Source organism: Antrostomus carolinensis, unplaced genomic scaffold, assembly GCF_000700745.2.
Source record: "Antrostomus carolinensis isolate BGI_N321 unplaced genomic scaffold, ASM70074v2 scaffold2468, whole genome shotgun sequence".
Taxonomy (NCBI): Eukaryota; Metazoa; Chordata; class Aves; order Caprimulgiformes; family Caprimulgidae; genus Antrostomus; species Antrostomus carolinensis.
This window is the reverse complement of record NW_010334838.1, coordinates 66,620-84,598: the sequence shown is the minus strand read 5'-3', so window position 1 is coordinate 84,598 and position 17,979 is coordinate 66,620. Positions and strand designations below refer to the sequence as shown.

General features: G+C 37.2%; 1 protein-coding gene across 1 annotated transcript in view; it reads right to left on the bottom strand.

Annotated features, from left to right (window-relative positions):
- Window positions 1–1,835: 1,835 nt before the first annotated feature.
- Window positions 1,836–17,979, bottom strand: part of COL28A1 (collagen type XXVIII alpha 1 chain) — a 64,196-nt gene continuing 48,052 nt past the window's right edge. The window contains exons 25-34 of the mRNA XM_010174305.2: window positions 16,360–16,428; window positions 13,915–13,983; window positions 9,083–9,151; window positions 7,398–7,478; window positions 7,273–7,308; window positions 7,049–7,085; window positions 6,188–6,742; window positions 4,963–5,150; window positions 2,471–2,687; window positions 1,836–2,005 (exon numbers count right to left, since the gene is read on the bottom strand). Coding sequence (XP_010172607.1) covers window positions 1,836–2,005; window positions 2,471–2,687; window positions 4,963–5,150; window positions 6,188–6,742; window positions 7,049–7,085; window positions 7,273–7,308; window positions 7,398–7,478; window positions 9,083–9,151; window positions 13,915–13,983; window positions 16,360–16,428 — 1,491 coding nt within the window. The remainder of the gene's footprint in view (window positions 2,006–2,470; window positions 2,688–4,962; window positions 5,151–6,187; window positions 6,743–7,048; window positions 7,086–7,272; window positions 7,309–7,397; window positions 7,479–9,082; window positions 9,152–13,914; window positions 13,984–16,359; window positions 16,429–17,979) is intronic.

Sequence of the window (17,979 nt, the reverse complement as noted above, 5' to 3'; positions counted from 1 at the left end):
TGAAGTCACTGGAGGACATATGCTGTGGTCTGTCCTGCTCAGTATAGTTGCAAGTGATCTAGAGAAGGGAGTAATAAGTGACTTGACAAAGTTGGTGACAATATTGTGTTACTCTGAAGTAGTAAAGAAAAGGGGTGACTGCAAGAAATTGCAGTAGGACCTTGTGATATTGATTGTGTAGGCTGTGAGTGGAAAACTGAGTTTTGATAAATGTGAAATAATACGCAAGGGGGAAAATTATAATAAATTCACATGTAATATGATGGGTTCTCAGTTCATCCTATAGATGAAGTCTTGGAATTATGATCTATGAAAATGTAATCTCCAATCTCAGTAATGGTAAAAAAATGAAATACTACGTTAGAAACTACAATAAGGAATAGAGAACAAAGTAGAAAACCTCACTGTGTCACTGTATAAATCCATCACTACCAAGTGCACTTCTGGTCCCACCATCTCAAAAAAGTTAAGACAAACATATTAAGGCTGATCAATGGTATAAAAGATTATATAATATGTATGCATAATATGGGAAACATTTAAATAGACTAAATCTTTTTTAGCCTGGAAAAGAGGTGATTGAAGCAGTGTGGAATAATTACTGGAGGTAACTTAGAAATCAAAAACCAGCCTTGTTCACACATTAGGAAAAAGTATAACGTTGAAGAAGATTGCAGGGAAGAATGCAACTGGTATGTGAAGAATCCTCTCCAAGGTTGTCTCCTGGAGAGTCTGGTCTGTATATCAATACGGGGGGTGAAGAGGGGTGGAGACTCTTTAGCCAAGCCCTGTAATCACTGCAGAAGAGATGAATAGTGTCAAGAAGCCGATATGCTATCTGTTGGCAACCCTGGGCTGACAATCTGGCACCGTTTAGACAAATGCCTTACTTGTGTGAACCTTGAATAAACTTTGTCATGATAACACCAAAACACACCTCTGGCTCAAAGACCACCCCCCCTTACTGAGCATACGCTCTAAATTTTTTGTAACTTCTACCTTAAAAGGGAAATGGAAGAGTTTTTACCAATCACAATAAAAGTATGACCAGAGTCACTCAAGCTCCACCTTGAAGGTAAAAGTAATATAAAAGTAGCCCAAAGAAAGGAGGATGTTAGGGAAGATACCATTGCAGACCTCTGTCCTTTGGTATCAGTTGATGGGCACAGCCTCTCTTCGCCACCATAGGGACGCCTTTGTGTAAGATTTATACTGCCCTGAAAACTTTCTCAGAGACTTGGAAATCTCCAGAGAATTGTTTTCCTAACTTAGCACTTTTAGTAATTTGTAACCTTAAGGCTTGTTAATACCTCTGCAGACAGTAGATTATCATTGACGATCCACACGAATCTGTATTATTCCTGTTGCTTTAATAAAGTGCCTTGTCTGCTTATTAAATTGCTCTACAATTCCTCACTGCTACTGCCTGATAGGCCGTGAGAATCCATAGATGGTGACTGGATGGAAGGTGCAGGGCACTATCAAGTGAATCTGGCATTAGTGTACCCAGACTTGTAGTGTCACATTGAATAAACTGTGTCTGTCTGTAACCAGCCACACCATTCTCCTATGGAATGCCGCTAAATGCTGCAGGTTTAGCTGTGGGAATCCATAAATCATGGGCACGGGAGTGCAGTGCACTATCGAGTGAATCTGCTGTTGTCGGACCCATAGTGCTGAACTGGGCATCATCCAGAATCTAAGCCAAACCATCCCCAGCTTCTCCAGTTATCTGAAGGTAAGCTGGAATGCAAGGGGGTTTATTTCCTGCCAAATTGCTTTACTGCCCTTTTCACGCAACAAGCAGGATCTGATGGAAGCAACTTACTTGTTCATCAATCAGTGCAGGTTTCTCGACATTCTTTTTCTGTTTCAAATCTGTTGTTGGTACCGTTACAACCTCCATACCAGAACTGGCCACGAGAATTACCATTCTTGTCATAATACCATTTCACCACATAGTCCCGACAATCCCCTGGTTTCATAGGTTCCAAGCACCTTGGATCTGAAAGTGTATCGGTAAAAGTTATCTTGGATTCTGGGGAAAAGTTACAGTATCCTAGAAGTGCCTCCTTCAGTAAGAAGAGCATCCCTTTTTTTTATTTCTGGTAGTGCCTGGGAGTATATATGCCTCTTTCAGATTTGTAGACAAATTCCATTTCTATTAACAAGCTACCTGAAAAGGCCTAAACAAATACTAGATGAATTTGAATTGAGACTGCCTAAATCCTGATGTAAGAACCAAGCTGCTATTTAATACCTAAGCACACAATTGGTATGCAACGGTTGTTTGTCATCTGCGTTTGAAAACCTGGCTCTCACTGTGTGTGATGTCTGTAGACAGAGCACCCAGAAAAACAAAAGGTGATAAACCCCAGTAACTATATTTGGGGAGGGAGTGTGGTTTGCTCATTGATTTTTTTGGTACAGACTTGCAACCCAGTATCTGGGGACAGTATTAATTACTTACCTTTTTGAGTTGTCGCTACCTGTGTTTGCAACACAGTCAGGTGGTGATCTTCAGTAGCAGTTACATTGAACAAAGGATTGACAGCTGGACTCTGGGGACTGATTTCGGATGTGTCATAAAGTGGGGGAAATCTTGATTCTCTGTGAGCAGAGGTGGTCACAGTGTGATCCTGAGCAGGTGGCAGTGGCTCAGTATATCTTATCTGTGGTGGACTAAGCTGCAAAAGGAGTCAAAATCTTATACCTTAAAATTCTGTCTGGGCTCAGATGCTAAAATAAAGAATTGAGAGAACTATGGAGGAAACTTCTGATAAATAACATGTACCATTAACACCAGGTGGGTTTGGACTTCCTTCTAGTGATTACTCAGTACATGACCATAATTTTCTGACAGTGAGAGATGAATGAAAAGGCAAAGCAATGGCTTTGATTTAGTCCCTAAACTGAATCCATTCCATTGAAGCAAAATTTCAGTCACCACTTAGTCTGTATATAAATAACACAAAAGATGGAAGGCACTCTGGGGTAAATCAATGCTTCTTAACATCTAGCACACTCACTGGGAATGTTCTGACATCTTTAATCTGTCAAGAAATGGAAAATGGCATGCAGGAGGAACAGGGTACTTGTTATTGATAGAAAAACACATGTACATTATGCTCCTCCAAAGACCTTTTTAGATGTGGAATCCCTTTACTACAGCAAAAATTTCCAAAATTTGAGTTATGGGAACCACATCCTATTAATAAGATTGTCTCAGATGTGTCCTTGCCTGTATCAAGCCAAGTGACAAACCATCCATTTTCCTGTTTCCAGCTAATAGTCAGTTGCTAATTGTTAGAATTTTAGAGTTTACCTTGATAGAAGTGTTAAGAAGCCAACCCTGCTCTTCAAATTAAGACTGTTATATAAAAAATTGCCTCTCTAGTGTTTTAGTATATTCAGGAAGATTTGCAAGGATCTTAGTATAGTATAGTACAAATGACTGCATTAGTCCTACACGTTGATTACCTACTGAGAATAAAAAGGAATTTGATACTATTCAATATCTTCCCATATACAGGCCACTACTGACACACTCAGTCAGTTTAAGAAAACTCTTCAAAGTCATTTGGACTCTGAAAATGGATGTCTAGGTGAAATGTAAATGTGGCAGACAATTAATCCAATCCTTTGCATATTGCATTTCTTCTCCAGGTCTACAGAAAAGCTGTGTTTATTTCTGATAGGAATTCAACAGTTTTGAAGAAATTTTTTGACTATAACCATGGCCAGCCAGAACCAAGTGTGTGAGCATCTAATCAGTTAGAACTAATCCTACCTTGTCATCCTCATCACACACTTTATAAAGTCAGCATCTATAAATCCAGGTTTACATTTATTTTTCTTAATGATGCAGAATGTCAAAATTGACCCTCAGTGTCACACAGATTTGTCTGGAGGTATTGCAAGCCCCAAACTTAAATCAATCACACCTACCGAGGGAGCTCTTATTCAAATAAAATAAACCACATTTTGCAAGTGAACTATTTAATTATGAATGATATTACATAAACAGTAATCCAAAGAATTAATATTGGCTAATCCATTGACTCTGCCACAGTAAATCAGTAATATTTAATTAGCTCCAATCTGTACACCAGTCTCTTAATATTTAAATACCAGTATTGTGGTCCACTATATCCATCCCATGCAACTACAGAGGTTTATATATCAAATATTTCAATAGTTTATTCAACAAGTTATAGGGGCAAGCAACGCTCAGTTTTTATCATTGGCTATTTTTGGGCAAAGCAATAAAACACCCTAGAGAGTTAGTGCTGATAGACTGTAAAGGTGACAAATATCCTACTCTAATACTAACACAATGGCTGAAAAATACCAGAGACCTAATAAGGGAGCTACGGTGACACACACTTGCAGAAAATATTTAACTATTGTATTAAAACTCCAGCTGTCTTTTCTATCTGTGCAGCAGCACCATGTTGGAGGGCAGAATCCCAGTGCAGGGCAGGAGGAATTTTAAGCCAAAGAAAGAAAAGTAACATGAATGAGGAGTCCTAGAAGTACAGTCCAGTGTGGAAAGCAAAACAAAACTGAAGGCTTAATAACACCTGGAAAGTGCATGACCATATCAAGAAGCACTGTACTAACAATCAGCTTGCATGTAAATAAATGCCTTATACACTAGGTATCTGCCTCAATAGAGGCGTATCTGTAAGATTTCTAACTCACTTCTAAAATGAATAAGAACTACAAAAAGTATGAGGACTGCTGGCATTTACTGCAACTAAGAAACAGTACTGCCCTCTTTCTTCTGTAAGCTTCCGTTCTCAACAAATAAATTCACTAACTTTAAAAGTTTTGTTCAAATCTTTTGGTCTAGCCAAATGACACATTATTTGAATATTAAAAGACTAGTGAATGGTGAAATAGGGAATATTTAAATTCAAATAAAGACACACATTTGATAACTGTTACTTTTTTACTTACTGGATAACTGATTCCTTCTGTAGGGAGCATGTAAATCTCTGAAGTAGTCATTTTAGGTAACTGGCTATTAGTATCTTCAGTAGCAATTTCAGATTCTGGACTTGGTGATGGAGATAAAACATTATCTTTTCTAGTGTAGACTTCAGATACGTTCTCACAGATCTTTGTGATCAATTTATTTTCAAGAGCTGAAAAGATTAACAAAATGATGAAATTTATTAGGGGTAATCAAGAAAAGTCATAATAACTCACCAAAACCTTGTAGTGCACTATTAACCCTAAATCTTTAATGATAGTGACTTGTGAAAGACCATCTTCTAAAGTTATGTCAAAATGCAAATGAGAAGTAATAAAGTAATGCACACTTTGAATTATTTGATTCTAAGCGCTTTTTGTTCTTTTGAGAAGAGACATAAAAATAACAAGTCTCTCTCTTAAAGCAGAAGTCGTAGCTCAACAGTGAAGGAAAAAAAAAAAAAAAGAAAGAAAGTGTTTACATGTAAGGAGGAAAAAGAAAAACTGGGTGACACATTCTACTTACTTGCACAAAAATATTCAGTGACTAGGAATACTTTTATGTTGAATGCTGGAGCCTGAGTCAGAGCCCTAAGTTTAATCGCAGCTGGGTCCAGAACCTTACCTTGGGCTCTCTTCTCCCTGTTAATGCCTTAAATCCAGACTTCATCCACATGCTCAGCATAGCAAAATAAGTTTATGCTCAGGAAAAAATATATTTTATAGGGCTAGGCTGGAGTTAGTCTAGATCAATGTACCTTTTTTTTTTAATGGATTATTATAGATATCCTCTGGATTTTCTCCAGATTCCAGTTGTGGCCACAGGATTTTTTCAAGACAAAGACTGAAATATGCTATGTACTCTCAGATCCCATTCCCTTGTTTTGGTTCACCGCTCTGCCCATAGAATCAGAATGAAAGTGTAGGTTTCCCTATGGCTTTCAGAAAAAAAACCTAAAGACTGCTTCTAAGAGATGGTGGAGGGACTGACAAGAGCCGTATGAAATAGAGAGAGATAAAGAGACAGAGATGTCATATCAAGGTGGAAAGAAATCTGCACCCCTGTGGAGTGAAACCATGGCCAAGCACAAATGCATCCAAAAGAGAAACATAAGCTGGCATTCATCAGGCTGCCTTGCCCTGCTATGAGAAAGGCCAAACTCTTACATGCTTATTGAAATTTTCCTCTTACTAAAATAGTTGGTTTTACCTGAAAGCGTCATGAAGTCATCTATCTGATAAACATGTTCTTCATCAGGGTCTGTTGCAATGAGCTGCATCTCTTTCAGAAAATCATCATAATGAGGATCAGTCCTTTGAACAATCCCAATGACAAATATCTCAATATTTGTAGTATGGGCCTCTCTTACTACAGAGTCCAGTTGTACTTTATCACGAGTGTCTGCTTGTCCATCTGTTATTACAACAGCCACTTTTCTTACTGTTGGGTGTGCTGCATGAAATAACTGAATGGCTTCCTGGATAGCAGAAGCTGTGTATGTGCCTTCTCCTAAGTAGGGCATTTTATCAACAGCTGATTTCAGGTATTCTTTAGTTGTGTATTGCTTCAGAGAAGACACCAACTCCACTTTATGGCTAAAGTTGATAATGCCAATGCGGACTGTAGCGTGGTTGGCCGATACCTTGTCAATGACTGTTTTCATAAAAGTTTTTATAATATTGAAGTTGTCTGGTCCAACACTTTCTGAACTGTCAATGACAAATACCAGTTCCAGTGGTGTTACTCTACATCTGATACCACAACCTAAAAGAATAACCATTTCAGACATTTTATGAGAAACCACCCTCATAAGAATGAATCGAACTCATCTATCAGATTTACAGTCAGTTAAAGCTCAGTTAATGGATTAATTTATAGTTACTGATACTGATAAATAGAAACAGAACTGGACCAAATTACTTCCAGTATAGCTCTGTCAACATAGTGAGCATTATTTTCACATCAATGGTATCCTTGCACACAAACATGCAGAAGACAAATCCATTCAATCAATATAAATTCAATGTGTTTTATTAGAACCATTTTTTTTCCCCATACTGGAATGCTTACCACATATTTCATTGATAAGTCTGATAACTTCTTCTCTCTGAAAAAGAGTATTATTTAATTTCCCATGCATTCTAGTTTTAAGAATACTGAAATCTATCTATTTATTTATTTACAAAAATGCAGGCAATGCAATGCCTCATAAACAACCTTGTGTAACATCACAATATTAAATATTTTCCTGAAATGAACTCCTATCTTTTAAATTAATTCATGTACATACTTACAGAAAGACCAGGTTCACCTTTTCTTCCCCACATTCCCTGAAAATGTGTAGAGTAAGATAATTAACAAAGTCAAATTTGTCTAATTTCTATTGTGTAAAATTAAGTAATATGAAAATGTATTTTGCCTTTGGTCCTGGAGGTCCTGGGTCTCCAATCTCTCCTTTGGCACCTTTGCTCCCTGGATCACCTTTATCTCCATATTCTCCCTAATTTAAAACAACCGTATTAAACACAGTTAGTAACTCCAGTTTTCTTGATAGTCAGAGCTGGAGTTAAGGTTCAATGAGCTTTTAAGATAAATTTTATGGGGGTTTTTTTATGTGTGTGGCTAGTTTATCTTGTATGTATTATGAAGAGAACATCTGACAGCAGGCTGTCAGAGAAAGTAAGATGGGCAGTAAAAACTTCTTTAAGAAATTTCTATGAAAAATTACCTTAATTCAGGAATGAGGGGCAAAGATATCTTTATGAAAATATCAAGAATGCATAATTTTTTACTCTTCTTTGATAGTCTTGAACTCTAAACCAATGTTTATACTAGACCTATGTTAAATCAGACCTATGGAGGTCTGCCTCAGATCAGCCAGTGTATTGAAACTCACATCAGCTTTGTACAGAACCCACACAAAAAACTGGGCACTTGCAAAGAACAGAGGAAAAGGCATGCTTGGGCTGTTATATCCATTGGAAAAGATGTAGTTTCACATTTAGAAGCAATTCTGTACTTTTTTCTCAAATGACTAGACTTTTTGATTTCCAAAAAGAGAAAGGGTTCAACATCACATTTCAGTAACCTGGTCTAATAGAGGGTGTCCCTGCCTATGGCAGGGGGCCAGGAACTAGATGATCTTTAAGACCCCTTCCAACCCAAACCATTCTATGATCCTATGATTCTATGATTATGATATTTCAAGTGTCAGTTTTCACATAACGCAGGTATGAAACATACTATCAAAAGATTCAGGTTCTAAATTAGACATTTATTCAAGGAGATTGTTCAGGACAATTTTTTGCTTCTCTCTGGAAGTTACTGACCACGTTACATTTCACTTGAAACTTTAAAGCTTAAAAAATTATCTATATCACTGTCCATTTTTATATTATTCCTCCTTATTTCCCAGCCAATGGAATCACAGAGATACCTCCTGCGTTACAGCGTTCACCATAGTGATTGCTATCAATTTTAAGGAAACCTTTTGACTTTCTCAGTCTGCTTCTGATCTTATTCAGACTGGTATAAACCTGAAAATTGGACATAGCTTCTCCACACCATTAATAAAATCAGTCTAGCCACAGTATTTAAATTCCCTTCATGCAAAAATTGTTAGATGGGAATAGGCATGTGTAGGAAATTCTTACGATTTTTATATCAACCAGGAAGTTGTTCAGTAAAGAAAGATTCAAGCTTGGGCTTCAAAATGAGTCAAATAAAAAAAAGTCCTTAAGAGACATTAGTGAAAAAGCAATTCTTTCTTTTTTTTTTGTCGAAGTCTGGCAAATAAAAGGATGTTCTGTAATACCTGAAAAACATCTAGGATAACTGAATACTTTGAATACAATAATTTGACTAATATGAATCTCCTGCTAACAGTTATGACCTCATTCTGGATCCTACTTCAGAGCCTGGTCCTTAATGTCATTTAGGATTTTCACAGACTCCAAAGGTGAAAATAAGTAGTAGGCACTTACCTTGCTAGCTATACAAGGCAATGTCTTTGCCTTCTATTTATATTCAAAGACCTGTTACACCAAATAACTAAAAAGGAAGAAAAAAATACTTTTTTTTCCTTACCACAAACCTAGGATTTACCTTTGGTCCAGGAAGGCCAATTCCTATTGAGCCTTTTAGTCCAGGTAAACCTTGATTTCCTTTTTCTCCCTGAACAGAATAAACAGAATATTTAACTGAAAATTAAAGTAATATCTATGCTTTATCTATTAACTTTATAATGTTCTTCATCATAAAGAAAGCCAGATGTTTGTATTATGCAATAAAGCACATAATTTTCAATACAGAAGTGGTCTCAAGCTGGAGAAATAAGCAAAATGAAGCCTTTATAAAGTATATAATGAAGAATTAATTCCTGATTAATTAAATGAAATATTGTCATTTGACTGAAACAGATGAAAGACAAAAGTAGCCTCACTGAGGCTCAGACATTTATTCATCCAGTCTACAAGCAGTAAAACGAGGTCCAACACAAAGGTTCTCTAGAAACAGACACCCAGAATCTCTGCAGGGTTGACTTAGTTTTTCTGATCTTAAGTAAATAAAAAGACATCTCTGCTTTTCATAATGTGGAGAACAGAACATCTTTCTGCTGATACTTCAAAAGACAGTATCAGTCCAGCTACAAAGCTCGAATTTTTTTATAATGATTGTTACCCATGCCCTGCTGCATGCACACAGACTTGAAAAGCATGTTCGCGCTAGCAGTGTGGGCACACAACATGCTACAAAACACAGCTGTTATAAAATACATGCAGAAAATCCTTCACAGCATCTGGCTTCCAGAAACTCTCCTGCTTTATTTAATAGAGTAACACAAATATTTTTATTTTTTTTTTAGATCAAGTGCTGCATACATTTTAAACACAGCTAGAGGTGGTTATATTCTCTGGTACATAAATGTTTCACCATAGTTCACATTACAGACATAATTCACATAACAGCAGTGCCCAGTACAGATACCAAACCCAGCTCCAGAGAATGTCAATGAGATCAGGAGCAGTGACCACCTGTACCAAACCTAGCCTAGGCAAGTACAAGGTTTGTTTTATTTTTCAGTCAAGAGCTCTCAGACTGTCTCACTAAAGCATCTTTTACTAATACTTGTATAGCTGCTCACAAATGGGCCTAAAGGGGTTATAATGCTCATAGTGGGCAATATAACAAAAATACAAAAATGTTTCAAAATTTATCAGGACTCCATCCTGCACCAAAGGCACCCTAGTGCAGAAGGACTGATGACTGACCATTACTGCTGTGCTGGATAGGGGCTAATGGACTTCTGCAGGTGGAGAAGCAGCTGCACAGTGCGCAGACAAGTCAACCTCCTCTTCCTTGTACTCAGGGCTCCTGACTCCCATGACTTGGGAGTTCACCATGAGTTAGACAATGAGATGCAGCTCCTAGAAGATGCAGTATACTATGAGTCATGGTCCATGGGTGGTTTTCCCTGTCCAAATTCCAGATTTTACTGAGATCCTGCTGAGATGGGAGTTTCTGTTTGTACACGGGTGCGTTGTGGTCTTGCCCCATGCTAGGCAAAGGCACCCACTGCACTCCACCATTCACATCTCCGCTGGAGCACTGCCTTTATAGCTCTGCCTTGCAAAAGCCTCTTGGTAAACTAGCCCTAACCTGGGGAGCTAAAATGCTCTGCTTGTCATCGGGGCTACCTACCACCGACCTGCTAACTGGCAGCCTCTTGCCTCTGTAAGCAGAACTTCTCCCCTTCTCCTCTCCCCAATTTCTTACAGCAGCGAAAATTCAGACACTGTTATGTGAACTCTGGAGACTGGAAAAGAAACTGTGATGCAACAAATTTCACAGATGATTCAGTAGGAGAGAAAAAATAATCCTGCAAACAGGAAATATTCCTAAGGCAATGGGATGCACAAAGCAATTTATTTTGCGCTGTTGTAGGAATGCACAGTGACTATTTAATCTAATTTACTTTTAGCAGGATTGTGTTTCCTGGGTCCTTCACGTAGGTTATTAATGCAAATGGCTTTTAAACATAGATAAACAGTGTGCCTGCTTGTTTCAATGCTTGCTGTCCAGCACTGGGACTGACTATCCTTCCTGACAAGGGTCACCACACAGCTTCCCGATTAACACCTTGGCAGATCTGCAGAGCATATACATATGAACCAGAATTAGGATATGCTGTGTGTTCCAGTGGTCCTTCACTAATAATAAATGCCAATCTGACAAAACTATAGATTTATTGCTGCCATTTGTTACAGCCCATTTGACATTGTTATGGTGGTGTTCAGGCAATGAAAACTGAATCAGACCCACTGTTCTAAAAAAATTTCATACCTGAATAGCTGACATTTCTCACAGGCACACATGTGAGTTTTATCCTTTAAAATGTCAAGTGCAGAACCAAATCCTGCTTTCTTTACTTGTGCAATCAATCAGCATAAGAAGGGTTTATCATAGATACCATAACTGAACACTCGGTAAAAACCAAGAAGTACGCTGTATTAATTTAAAAATATTTATTGCTTTGCCAGTTAAAACCATCATTAAATTCAAACTTGACCATCAGTCTTATCATAAAAACCAAAGTGGTATGCATGTAAAAATGCAAACCCTTGGATCCGTGACCGTAATATCCTGCTAGATTACCGATCAATAAGCACACTTCTATGTAAAAATGTCATTCTATAAACTAAGTGCAAATCTGAGAATGTCTAGACTGTGGTTTTGAAAGGAAACCAAACATAAAAAAGACAAACTGTGAATGTAGCTATCAACATAAAGTTACTTGAAAACAATCTCAATTTTGACATTCTGTTCTTACCACGTGCAGACTGAGCTTTATGTATATATATATATATACGTGGAGTGATATTGATAGTCCAAATGCAGAAGTATAGTAGCTTTAAGCTGATGAAGAGCAGCCAGAAAAAAATGAAGCTTGACATGGCTGTGAAGAGATAGGCCTGAAGAGACGGGTAGAAGCTCAACAAGCATCACTGTGTGAAGGAAACCGGTAGTACAGGGAAAAGACAGTTGCCAAAGCTGTTCAGAAAGAAGTTGTTCCTAAGAATTATATACAAATAATCATAATTTAAAAAGTGATTGTTAAGGTAAGAATTTAAATGACAAGACTGTAGCTACACAACTCACGGAATGCTATAGAAACACCACCAGCTGACTCTGATCCATCACATCATTAGTTTTTGTTTCAAACCCAGAGACAAAGACCTTCCATAGCCAGAGCATGTCTTACCTTCCTACATCCCTAAATTCCACATCCTTACATTACAAACATGCTTTTGTCTGACAGTGTGTGTCAGTGGACTGTGTTCTTCAACTGGAAGACTTCCGTGATGAAACTGAGTTCTTTACACTTCTAAAATATGCTTTAGATAATTATTCATAGCAGTGCCAATATAACAACCAAAACTCTGTGTGATGCTATACAGAGATAGATAGACAGATGTATATGTACACACAGAGTATATTTTTACTAACCTTTTTTTTTTTTTTCAGGAACAGAAAGAATATTATATAACCTGTATATTTTTTCATGTATCATCAGATGCCATTAATTGCTGAAACATTTCTTTTCAGAACAGTAATTGAGCTTTTATAAATAACATCACATACTCATAGAATTAATAAAGATATCCCAAGTATTATATTCTGGAAACACATCAGAAATGTCTATTAAAGCCAAGCAGGAAATTAATTGTTATCAGTAACCTATACTAGAGTCTCTAGACAGTCGTGACTAACCATGTAGAGATCTCTGTCTTGGAAAGTCCCAAGATGAGAAAAAACAGAATCTGTTAGAGTTATATAATAAGGAGAAAAGAAAGAACACAGTAAAGTATGTTTTTATGCTATGAAACACCTCACAGTGAAAAAAGGGAAATGATTGAACATGGATATAAAAATAGAAGAAGTTGAAGCTGGAATCAGAGCAAGTACTGAACAAAACAAATTCATAAGGAATCATTGCTTTTCTGGTGAGGCTTGTATGAAGTAATTCCATACTGAACAAAAGAAAGGTTCTCCTCTGAAACTTTTTGCCAATAAGGTACATTTGAATGATTTTTGTTTGTTTGTTTGTTTCCGCATGCCACTATTTTTCAATGAAAACCTATTTTGTCAATTAATTCCCTGGTGGCTTTAGTGTCTACAGTCAACTGTAGTATAGAGAAGCATCTTTCCTAACACAACTAAACAGTGCCTCTCTTACTGAATCACTGGTGTTTTGATAACCCAGGGTTGAAGAGCTGGGCACAATCTTCCTGATCCAGGGAAATATTCAATCATATGCTCAACTTTAAGCACACTGATTTAAGAGAAGTAGGAGAAACTTGGGTTGTTCTCAACTAGAGCCTCCAGTTTTAATAATTTTTTCCACACATTTATGACAAGACAATTTATTAACTTTGAATATTCAGAATATGTTACCATGTTTATATTTCTCCTTATAAGGAGAGAGAAGTTATAATTATGGCTGGAACTGGGTGAGTAAAAACCTGATGAACACTATGTGGAAGACTGGCTACTTTATTTTATATTCCTATATGTGTTGTTTGACTTATTTTGAAATGGTAGATCTCTGTTACTTTCTTTTACAAGGGCATCCAGAGAAAACCCTGTATGTTTCCTTTGGAGTAAATCAGTAAGATGTGGCAGAGTTGAGACTTTTTTTTCCAGGTTAAATACATTTGTAATGACAAGAATAACAAGAGAGCAATTGGGTACTACCAATACTGAAAACACAACAGTTAAAGTAAGTATTACATGTTTTATGAACAAGAAACATAAATATACAACGAATATTTGCAAGAGTTCGCTGACTTAATGGCAAAGAGAAAATCAGACAATGAACCTCCTTAAGAAATGTTTTTGAGAAGAAACTGGACAGATATTACATTAAGCTGAATTACCTTGCTTCCTTGTATGCTCTCACCAGGAGGGCCAGGTGGACCAGGCAAGCCTTTCTGTCCCATAACACCCTATAACAGTCAGTGGGACAAAAAAAGATAAATTAGGAGGTAAACTCTATTCCTGGTAACACTAAGGAATTAATCTCAAAGTCACCACAGCAAAAAATAAAACCATGTCAAAGACTCTAGTTCTGATTCTTCTTTGTTTCTCACTGTGGGCCTTAGTAATTATCACTGGTAAATTCCCAGGAAAGCAAAGGAACAATAAAGGTGAAAATAATTAAAGAATAAAATTTGCCCATGACACAGTGTGATATTTCCCCAGTTCATCCCACATATAAACCAACAGAAACCACCTTTACACAGCAACTTTGTGCGATCACTCCCCATAAGGGACGCACAACGAACCAGAGCAATAAAACCCAGCACGAGTAAATCTGCCAGGCATGTTAGCTAGTCCTTGTGCACCATGTACACCTGCCAAGTCCCTGTGGTGCCACAATCTCTGGGAGCACCAATCATTCAGAAGATCCATAAGTGGGAGCGGAAGAGAGAAAAGCCAAAGCAGCACCTGAAGATCTGTGTTGATACAGTCAAAGCCAGGTAAAGCCCCCGTGCTTTGGTGGCAGGCTAATCTAATATTTCAAAGTGACAGTGACGCATATCACAGAATCACAGAATGTTGGGGATTGGAAGGGACCTCGAAAGATCATCTAGTCCAATCCACCTGCTGGAGCAGGAACCTAAATGAGATCACACAGGAAGGTGTCAAGGCGGGTTTTGAATGTCTCCAGAGAAGGAGACTCCACACCCTCCCTGGGCAGCCTGTTCCAGTGCTTCGTCACCCTCACTGTAAAGTAGTTTTTTCTCAAGTTTAAGCGGAACCTCCTGTGTTCCAGCTCACACCCATTGCCCCTTGTCCTACCATTGGTTGCCACTGAGAAGAGTCTATCCCTTTGATTACACCAAAATTAAATGTTTGGTTTTCCTCTTTTTTTTTTTTTTTAATTGAAAAAAAGCTTTTGAAATTTGACCAAGCTTCACAAAAGTTTCTATAAAGTTCAGGTTGGATTTTTGATTACTGTCTTATCATAAATAATCACTGTGCTCCAACAGAGTAAATGGAATTCATTCAGTGTTATGTAAAATACCTATATTTTATGTAAGTTTAGGCAGAAGTATATCAAAACTTGATCATTAAATAGAAATATATAACTCTCAATATTTAACTTCCAGATATTAGTGATGTTATATATAGGATTTGAAAAATCATCATTCTTAACTGTGTAGACAAAAAATTTACCACAAACTTTAACAGAATCTCTTGTGAAAAATATTGTTAATCTATATATTTATAAGCAGGGATTCAAACAAAACTTTGTTGTAAATAGCTTATCTCAAGAAGTAGATGCTACAACCAAGTTCTCACCCTTGAAAACAAAATATTGTTTCCTCACAGAGAACATATTTTTCCTTCTCAAAGGTTTTGTGGAAACAGCACATAACATTTCACATTTGTAGGATTCTGACACTCAGTCCAAACTTACTTTTTTTAAACAGACTGCATCTTTATGATTTACCAAGGTGCTGAAATTGCTGCAGCTTTCGGAAAGCAAGACAAATTTAGACACACATCCTGAAAAAATATTCATGCTGTGCTGCTGATTGCATTTCTGTAACATGTTGGTAATAGTGATGTTTCTCCATTCAGATACTAGTTTATTGAAAATGGCAGTGAATCCTTCTGTTAATCTTTGCTACAGAAATAACAGAAAAACTTAAAATTCTTAGATACAGGCATATCTATTTTTAACTTATGTTAAAGTGGAGAAATATACACAATGTTTCTCCTCATTGCCTTTGTAAAAAATAATTGATGGAAAAGCCTATAAAATAAAGAAATCCAGGCATGCATTGAATTTCTTTTCTTACCAGTATGTCTTTTTCAAATTATAAATCACTTTAGTGGAGTGACAAAAAAATTGCCCAGATGTTGCATGCTGGCTGCTTATAGAATTAACTTTTTGTTTTCATGTTTCTTTCCTAATGGTTTTACTAATTAAATTAGTTGGATTCCATTTCATTGAGCAAAAATTGCAAACATAAAATTCACATTTAACATTTTTCACCACAAAAGAATCACTTGGAAACAGAATAGATACAAACAGAAGAAATGCACCATTTAACTAATTTATCAGCCTGATAGTTCTGTTCCAATTCCAGCTGTAATCTCATAAAATTTAGCTGCAAATGCAATTTTCATCCAGTTAGTATTCCTTCCTAATCCATTTGGTAGAAGCGTATGGTCAGTGCTCATGTTTTTATGCTTGATTTCTCCGGCAGTTGTGCTATATGTAAATCAGTAATTGATGAAGATATTTTGGTGTCTGAGAGATCAGAGTCCAGCAGCTAGCATCACAAAAGAGCACATGGCACTGTACCAACCTTGGGACCAACAGTTCCACTTCCCCGTGGCCCTGGGGGACCAGGATAGCCTCTCATTCCACGGTCTCCCTGAAAACAGTCACAGAAATGTCCGTAATTTATCACCTATTAACTGTTACATCTTTCATTCACTTACAAAACAGTCAGTTGAACTACTGAGTTTAAAAAACAAAACAAACAAATGTTACACACATAAACAGTTGTTTTATAGATAGATACCAAAAAAAAGTCCAAAATGCAGGCACCCACATTATTTAACCTCTAGGTGAAGAACATTATTCCCCTCCCTTGACCTGCTGGCCATGCTCTTTTTAATGCACCCCGGGACACTGTTGGCCTTCCCGGCCACAAGGGCACACTGCTGGCTCACGGCCAGCCTGCTGTCCACCACGTACTGGTACTGTGTTTGTTCTGAACTATAGGCATTTAATTTCCAGAACTGTCAAACTGATGTGTTTATGAAAACTAAAGGAATTTTAATAGCATTGATACAGAAGAACAAAAAGAACAGGCCTTTCTTTGTTTTCTTAAAAAGCCTCAATGCATGTATGTTTAGCTTGATTTCTTAAGGAAATGAGGCTTAAGTGATACTCTGCCTGTATTTCTGCTTGTCTTGTATTTCTTGACAAAATTTTAAAAAATCATTGCAAAAATTCTTCATTGTACTTGTTTTTGCACTCAGAAAAGCTGTAGAAATGGCTATGCCTGCAGAGGGAGCATTCTAACTTGGAGAAAGGTGCAAGTACAGATTACACAAATCACAGATAAGACTCGAGTTGTGGTAGGTGAAAAGCAACAACATAATAAACTGATTAAAAAGGAAGGCAAGAAAAGTACAGAGTCTTTTACTGACTTCCTTTACTTCCTGGGAGGAATGTGTACAGTCATTACAATGACCGCTTTTAGGTGTAATGCCTAAGGTTCAATCTCTAGCAAGAGATTACTCTAATCTGTGGTTTTTATATATGGCTATGATACTCTCATGCTAAATCCTGACATATGTGCTATTTAAATAAATATATTAGGGCCCAAACTATGTTCAGGTTTGATAGACATGGAGATGTAGGAATTCTGAATCCAAAGGCTAAGGTTTAGATTGAGTTTATAATACTTTCCTTCTTCATGTAACATTTGGCTTCTGAATTTATTTTCAATTTCTATTTCTTCTAAAGCACTGGAGATTGGCCAATTTGAGTTTGGGCATAGGCATGGTACATGGATGTTTACGGCTTTAAAACGGCATGTCAAGCTGATTGAGTTAAACTGATTGCCATGTTCAGTCAGGAGGAAATTTCTCCCTCAGATTTGATCAGAGAAGGGAGTTTGTTGCTTCCATCTAGTCTGGTTTGGAAAAGGGAACTAAAGAGAGCTGCTCTCTTTAGTAGTGGTGTTCTTCAGATGACCTGAGGCTTTTATATCACACCTTCCCTGCTAATGCATAGAGTCAACATATTGTCAATGCCCTTGAACTTTTTGCCCCCTTTTTTTTTTTTTCCCAAATTCTAGTTATAGACTCTTAAAGATTACAGTCTGAAGTAATTAAAGACTGTAGCAGTTAAGTCTGGTACATGGTGCTGGGAAATGTCCCTCTGCAGTGGGATGAATCGTAGATACTCCTCA